Source organism: Echinops telfairi, unplaced genomic scaffold, assembly GCF_000313985.2.
Source record: "Echinops telfairi isolate 266 unplaced genomic scaffold, ASM31398v2 ScPeMD7_3533;HRSCAF=4204_0, whole genome shotgun sequence".
Classification (NCBI taxonomy): domain Eukaryota; kingdom Metazoa; phylum Chordata; class Mammalia; order Afrosoricida; family Tenrecidae; genus Echinops; species Echinops telfairi.
In genome coordinates, this window is record NW_022107431.1 from 22,496,751 (window position 1) to 22,504,888 (window position 8,138).

The 8,138-nt window shown below is 43.7% G+C and overlaps 1 protein-coding gene across 3 annotated transcripts in view; it reads right to left on the reverse strand.

The window, feature by feature from the left end:
* The window catches only part of GRM1 (glutamate metabotropic receptor 1), a 469,370-nt gene that overhangs the window by 93,892 nt on the left and 367,340 nt on the right, over positions 1-8,138 (reverse strand). For all 3 annotated transcript variants that reach the window (XM_004701959.2, XM_004701961.2, XM_045294665.1), the window contains exon 6: positions 2,174-2,342. In XM_004701959.2, coding sequence (XP_004702016.1) covers positions 2,174-2,342 — 169 coding nt within the window. The remainder of the gene's footprint in view (positions 1-2,173; positions 2,343-8,138) is intronic.

An 8,138-nucleotide genomic window follows, 5' to 3' on the forward strand; every position in this document is an offset into this window, starting at 1 on the left:
GGTTTGGGCCCATTTGGCAGCCACTGTGTCTGCTCATCGCGTTGAGTCTAACTCTGTTTCACTGACTCTGCTTTACCACGCACGATGCCCTTCTCCATGGACTCGTGTATACAAGTGTGTGGAAAAATGGAATTTCAAAAACAATGGAATTTTTCTCACAAACTTTTTGGAACCATGTGTATGGTACAAACAAGTATGCAAGTACTCACTGAAAGATTGTTGGCTCAAACGCACCTAAGGGTGCCTCAGAAGACAAAAGCCAAAAACCAAACTCATTGACACCGAGTCAATTCTGACTCATGGGGACCCGATGAGACACAGGGCACAACTGTCCCTATGGGTTTCCCAGACTGTAACTTTTATGAGAGTAGACAGTCTCTTTCCCCTACCTCTCAGAAGACAAACCTGGATGATCTACTGTCAAAAGATCACAGTCTTAAAAACCATTTGGAGCAGTTCTCCTCTGCATGCACAGGATCATCATGAGTTGAAGTTAGCAGCTAGCAACTGTAAATATCTATCTATCTATCTATCTATCTATCTATCTATCTATCTATCTATCTATCTTCTATCTTCTATCCATCCATCTATCTACATAGAACAGTTATCATTTCAGTATTTTTACATACGCAGTTCAGCGACATTAATGACATCAGTCATGTTGTGCATCCATATTTTTCCATAATTTCCCATCACCCTAACAGAAGTTGCCCTCCTAAGCAATGACTCCCTGTAGCTGCCCCTCTCTTGCCCCTAGAAATCACTAATGAACTTTGGTCTCTACACATTTGCCTAGTCTACCTGTTTCCCTTAAATGGGATCATACAATACTTGTCCTTCTGTGATTGGCTGATTTAACGCAGCCTAATGTTTTCAAAGAAGTGCTGGTGGCTAGCGTAGTGAGTGGTTCTGAGTTGGGCTGCAAACCACCGGGTCAGCAGTTCTAAACCACCAGCAGCTCCAAGGGAGAAAGTCACAGCTTTCTAGTCCCATACAAAATTACAACTCTGAAACGCACAGGAGCAGGTATCCCTTGTCCTCCAGGGTCGCTATGAGTGAGAATTGACTCGGTGGTCATGAGTTAATGGCGTTGAGTACATCGTGCCTCTTGATGACAGAGTAATACCTTCTTTGGTTCATGGAATGAACACTTTTACAACCCTTCTTGGGACACTTGGAGTCGTTGGGTATCGCAAACATGGAAGCACTCAACTACACACTGAAAGGGCGGCCATTCCAACCCACCCCGAAGCGCCTGGGAGGCAGGATCTGGCAATCTACTCTCTAAAGGTCGCAGCCTCGAAAGACCCGTGGGGGACGGTTTTACTCGGACCCACATTGTGCATCAGAGTCAACTTGATGGAAACTGGGCGATTTTTGTTGTTGGAATGGATACTAGGCTTTTGCCCTAGGGGTCCCTACATGAATTTTTTTCAGTGCATCTACCCTGCTTGGGTGGGCCCACAGCTCCTGAGAATGGCCTTGCAGCCCACGGGGTGGTACATCGTCTAGGGTGCCACAGAAATCTCCAGCTCCAGCTGTGTGGCATGACATTTACTTGACAGTCTGTCTTCTCCAAGAGGTGAGTCACAGAAAATTAGAGATGGGAAAGACCAATGAGGTCATCTAATCCATGTCCTGCCCGTTGACAATCCCTCCCCTGTGCTCCATTTCCTATCGCATCATCCAGCTTCGTTTTAAATAGCAGAGAGGGCTGCCTTCACGTGCAGCCCAAACTCACTCTGAGATGTCTACTCTAGGCTTACGTTTGCAGTCATGCTGGGGTTACGCACTTGCCTCAATCTAAAAACAAAAGCCCTTGAGAATGATTGGAAAGTGGAAATCCCTCTCTTCAAAAGAAAAGATCCGTTCCAGGAAGATCAATGGTCTGGGCCACATCACTTCATTTCTTGCAATTTAGTTAGACATTGATTTGGGATTGCTTGGCTTTTAATTTCTTTAACAAGGTCTAGACCTGTAACCAAGGAGTACCGCTGGTTTTGTTCAAAAAGCTCACTTGGCTCACTTTTTCACGTAATTACACATCCTCTTGGTTTCTATGTCCTGGTACGTAGCCCAGCCCATCACTGCAATACAAATAGAGGCCCTTTGCTTATGCCCAGGTAGTCAGCTCACTGTGAAAAGCATATCTAAGAATTCATTGGTGACTTACCTTAATCTGACCCTTTAAGCAAGGCTCGCTGCACACAGACCGTACCATGCCACTCTTGTTCATCTGGATTTTGTAGTCATCAATGTTCAGCACTCCTTCATGCCAAGTTCCAATATGCACATAGTCATAGCGCTTAGCTTCAGTGTATTGCAGATTCATGATGTCATATCTAAAAAGAAAACAACACGTGGGTCAGGAAAAACAGGAACATCTTGTAGAACATAAAGAAAAGAGGGCATATAAATAACAAGGAAACAAAGGCAGAACAGCGCTGCCCCACCTCCCGGGGAAAACTACGATCAGCATTTTAGTTTGCTTCTTTTAAAAATGTTACTTTTAATTTTAAGTTTTATTGACATATAATTCACAAATCATACAGTTCAGTGGTTTAAGCACATTTTTAAAAGCTGTGCACTCATCACCACCAGCAATTTTAGAACCTTTTCTTCTTTCTTGTTCTCATTAGGCTTAGCTCCCCATAACCTCCCAATAGTCCCTTTGATGTCATTAAATGTGTATTCATTCTCCCATCTCTGTTTGAACATCCTGTATCTCTCCTGCAGAATATTAACTCTTGGACTTCTCTCACTCTGCTTATTTTCCAAAAAATAATGCCATGTCTGCTTGATTACCCTTGCCTTCCAATCAGCACCCCCTATGGTATTCTTTGAGCAAGCATACTTATCCTTTCAAACAGCACTTTCTTAATTTGATTACTTTTATTCCAAATTTATTTCCCAACTGCAGTTTCTGTTTTCACTATGCTGGATTAAAATAGGTGCGTTTTACCAAGCCTCATGCCTTCCGTGTTAGGTGCTAATAGAGGGAGAAATCTGAGAAACACAGATTTAATTAGTAAGGATGTTGAGGATTTAACATCTTGCACATTGACATTTAAGCTGATCTCTTCACTGATTAGGGCAAACATTTTGAATCCAAATAATTGTCATCAGCTATTTCAGTAATGTCAAAAGCTGCAGTGCTATGAGACGGCAAAAACCTACCTTTAGAAATTGTCACTGTTGCCAGTGTGTTTGGGGGTTGACCTCATGGCTTTCCAGCGGTAGTCATTCAGGACACTTTCCAAAGTGATGGAAAGAGCACACGACTTGACACCAGAACATGCCAGTTGGGCTCCCTTTTCTAGCATCTGAACAGCAGATTAGGCTACTTAGAATTATCTCTAAAGGCTTTAGAGTTCACACAATTCTGGTGGGGGTTTAGTAAGACAAGGCAAGTAAAACTAGTTCACCACCGGGGCAAAGGCATATGCAAGTCAAAGACACTATATCATTCTCGTTTACAGTTCTAGGAATACTCTGAAGTATTCTCATATTTCTGTTAACATAAGGAACTTGGAGAACACCTTTTGTTGGCATAACTATCTCTCAGCCATTGAAAACTCCCCGGTATTGTGAAACATTCTTGTGTGCTGCCCCAGGTAGACTATAAGTCATGTGAAGTTTCCTACAACTCATGCCTGGTTCTCTCCTTTACTGACTAGTGAAGTGTGATGTATACCTATGCAGAGGCTTCATGAGTTCTTGGCTAACACAGAAGAGGAACTGTCTCTTGTGCTTCATGGAGGGAAAATTTTTCTGCAAACACACACACACACACACTCACACTCCTAATCCACCCTGGTATTCTTTATTTCTGAACTTGACTCTGAATCTTTCTAATCCTCTACCAATCAATCTAGGTCAGCAGCAGACCCTTACTGGCTGATTGAAAGAACCCAGTTGTGTCTCTAAGTGACTAACTCCAGCTTCTTTCTTTAGACCACTAAGACCAATTGAATGATTTTTCTCCCTTTTTTCATGCACATTTTCTCTCTTCACTGTTCTAACCGATGGCTTACAGATGATGGGGAAATCCATTGTTACTGACATATCCTAGAACTTTCTTCAGAGTAGCTTTCTGAATGATATCCAGGAAATCTGAATGGGTATTAATTAATTATAGGCTGATGATGGCTCACACTCCTTTCTGTTGATCAATGATACTGATTGACACCTTCAGTATTTTCCCTTTCTAAACTCATGGTGACTGTGAACCCTGCTGTGAATGTTGGGGCAGAATGGTTCTCATGATCATTCCCTCTCATATGCGTGTTTTACTCCAGTGCAGGTGACAACAGCTCCCTGGTGGTCTTGTTTCCCTGTTAGCACTGGGGTATCTTTCCCCCCACACACCACTCTCCTAAGCCATTCATTTAGACTTCCTCATTTGCTCTCTCATAGGGGAAATCATTTCACACTTCATTGCATTTAGAAACCCCCAATTTTCACAATATTTTGGCAAGAAAACACAGTCCTAAAATGTCCCAGAAGCTTGAAGGAGAGAAAAAGAGAGCGGATACGGAAGGCTGGGGGAGGGTAAACTACTGCTGGACCGGAGGAAGTGCTTGGGGAACCATGGGCATCCTCTTTCTCTTGACTGCGGGCCTCCTTCCAGGGCTGCGGGTGTTACTTGGGCTCTCCTCCTGCCGTGAGCAACAGCATCACAGCAGAGGCTAGATGCACTCTGATGAGGATGCATGCTGATGAACTAAAATAATCACAAGAGGGGCCAAAAGCAAAATGCCGGCACACCGGGAGACTCCAGGAGAGGGAGGTGACCAATTTCAAGCAGGAGGAACTCAGCCCTGAAAAGGGACCCAGGGGAAAGCTCCTAATTTGAATATGTAATTAAGAAAATAGAGAAGTGAGTGAAAATCATGTGCTCCCTCTTCTGGAGCCCCTTGTCCTAGTGACACAGTGGGTTTTGCATCCTGATGCTTAACTCTCCAGCATCTCCATGGGAGCAAGATGAGGCTGTCTGCTTCCATGAAGATTTACAGTCAGGGAAACTCTAAGGGGCAGTTGTACTTCGTGCTAGAGGGTCCGTAGGTATTGAAATCGACTCAATGACTCATTCACTGTCCTTAAGACTATTCCAACTGATAGAACACCTATAGGGTTAGGATAGAACCCACAAGAATAGAACCTGATAGAAAATGAGTGGGAAGAGAAAGCCTATAGGTTTCTAAAACCCCTTTGTGTTTCCAAAATTTTAAATCTTTACAGAAGCATACAGCCTCATCTTTCTTTTGAGGAGTAACAGGTGGGTTCAAATCGCTGACCTTTCGGTTCACAGCTCAAGGTTTAGCCCACTATACCACCAGGGCTCTGACTTGATGACATTGTTTTTAGATTTGGGATAGAAGCCCCTGGATATTGCAAAGAGTTAATGTACTCAATTGCTAACCAAAGGTTGGAAGTTCATGTCCACCCAGAGGTTCGTGAGAAGAAAGGCTTGGCGAACTACATCCAAAAAAATAAGCCATTGAAAACTCTATAGAACAGAATTCTGTTGTTCAGTGCATGAGCTTGCCATGAGTTGGAATGGACTCCACGGTAATTGGTATGTTTTGGAGAACCTAGAGAGAAGCCAGAGGACAGACACTCAGATCTGTGGAGGAGCTGAAAGGTCTGTGCCTGGTACATGCTGTATTTCACTTACAGAACCACGAGGGAGGCTTTCTATTCCCAATCTGACCCTAGCTCCCACTGGAACGTGGAGTTTAAACCATAGGTGTAGAGGGTTAGGTAATCAACATTCTAAACACCAGTCCCCCGCGTTCCTTCGGAGACCATGCCCCAAGTCACCCAGAATGCATAGCTTTTCCACATATCCAAGCCCTGCTTCATCCAGTTCCACCCAATTGTACCCAACCAATGAAAATCTGGTCCCACCCAACTGGTATTTTGGAAAGAATCTACTACATCTATTGTTCTGATTGTTGCTAATGACGTTATATACTGTCCTTCCAAGATGGTTACCTATGGCTGTTGTGTCGATCCCCACTCATGACAATCCTGTAAGATCAAATACAAACTGCCCTATAGGATGTCCAAGGCTGTAATCTTTATGAAAGCAAATTGCTATATTTTACTTCCAAAGAGAAACTGGCAGGTTCAAAATGTCAACCTTTGAATAATCAACTAAATATGCAACCACTGAGACACCATGGTTCTTTTCCTCATGACTTATCCCCACCCCACAGGTAACTCTCAAATGTAGAATGTTAAGCTTGCATGAGATGAGGAGGTATGTGGGGAATCCCATGGGGCTACACAGAACTTTGGAGTACCTGTAAAATTACACTAAGAAGGTTGCCAGCAACTTAGCCCAATCTTGAGATTAGCAGGATATAGCAGAAAGATTGTAAATCACAAATTCAAACAGTCTCCACCAATTATTAGCTATGTGACTTTGTGAGATTCTTAGCTTTTCTGACACTCACTCCATTTATTTATCTATTTTTCTTTATCTTGGTGAAAATACGTACACACATGCACACCCGTACGTCCCTTCTCCAATCTCTACATGTACCATGTAGCGACACTGCTGACGCTCTTCAAGCATTGGAACCTTCACTGACAAGCCTATCCAAACGATTTCACCATCATTAACCCAAATCCATTGCCCCTGAAATTGCTCATCCAGCCAATCAAGTTGCTGTTGTCGAGTACAATCCTTAAAGCAGACATTCTTTTGTAATTGGGCTAACGGATCTCTGATTGCACAGTGGATTACGCTGTGATCCACGAAGTCAGCCATTTGAACCCACCAGCATGCCAACTGTGAAAGATAAGGCTGTGTGCTCCCGTACAGATTTCCAGGAAACACAAGGTGCAGCTCTACTCTTCTCGAAAGAGGCGCTCTGAGTAGGGATCGGCTCCATGGCAGTGGTTGAGTTATTTGGTGCTAAGATGACTTTGTGGAGTGGTTTGCAGTTCAAGGTTTAAAGATTCCCTCATCAAAATCATTTTAGGAGGGCTAGCTGCCCTCAACAGCTCTGGAAAGTACTGATATTCTGTGGAATCATCTGTAAAAAGAGGATGATGAATACCAATAGCAACATGAAGCCCTCGTGAGGATTAAATTATTTGATGTTCTGTTTTGACTCACATAAAGAGGCTTTTCTCAAAAGCTCCCACAGTGCAAAACCATGATACTGAATGATGACAAGATTTGTGAGAGAAAAAGGAGGTTTGGGGAACACTTGAAAGCATTCATGATTTCGTAACCAGGAAACTGCATCCAGCTGTAAATGTGCACAAGCAAACCATGAGTTAAGTGAGAACAATTGACACCTCAGGAGATTATGTGGACGGCCTAGGCAGGCACCTTGGAATGTCGTAACGTTGTCCGAGAAGCTGTTTAAGATGCACAGAAAGAGCCGAGAAGAGAAGCTCTTTGGGCCTAGCTGAGCAATGAAGAGCTCTGAGGGGGAGAGCAGACAACCGTGCTAGGAGAGCCCGGCAAAATTGGAGGAGTCGGCCTCAGTGTATGACTCCCTGACCCAGAGCGGAAAGAGCTCCCGCCCTGCAGAGGAAGCCACGCCAAGAACCTGCTCCTTCCCGGCTCTGCTGAGTAGCCCTTGCCTGGGAAAATTCCTATGAAAGAACACAATTACTCTTCATAGCGATGTCATTCTCTGTGTAACAGTCACAGGAGAGCTAACTGGTGTCATAAAAGCAACTGTGCTAGCAGAACAGACTGTACGTAAAATGAAAGGATAGATACAGAAACACGTCATATATATATATAATCATAGAGCACTGGGGGCATAGCTTACGCCTGGTTACGCATTGGGTTGCAATCCTTAAGGTCCACAGTTCAAAACCACCAGCTGCTCCATAAGAGAAAGACGAAGCTTTCTACTCCCATAGAGTTGCAGTATCAGAAACCCTCAGGGGCAGTTCTACCCTGTCTTATAGGGTTGCCATGAGTCAGAATTGACTTGAGGGCAGTGAGATATATATCCAAAAAAAAAAACCAAACAAACAAAACTGGTGGCCATTGAGTCGATGCTGCCCCATAGCAACCCCCTGTGGGTTCCCAAGACTGTAATTGTTCACAGGAGTAAAAAGCCCAGTCTTTCTCTTGAGGAGCTGCTAGTGGTTTCAAACTTCCA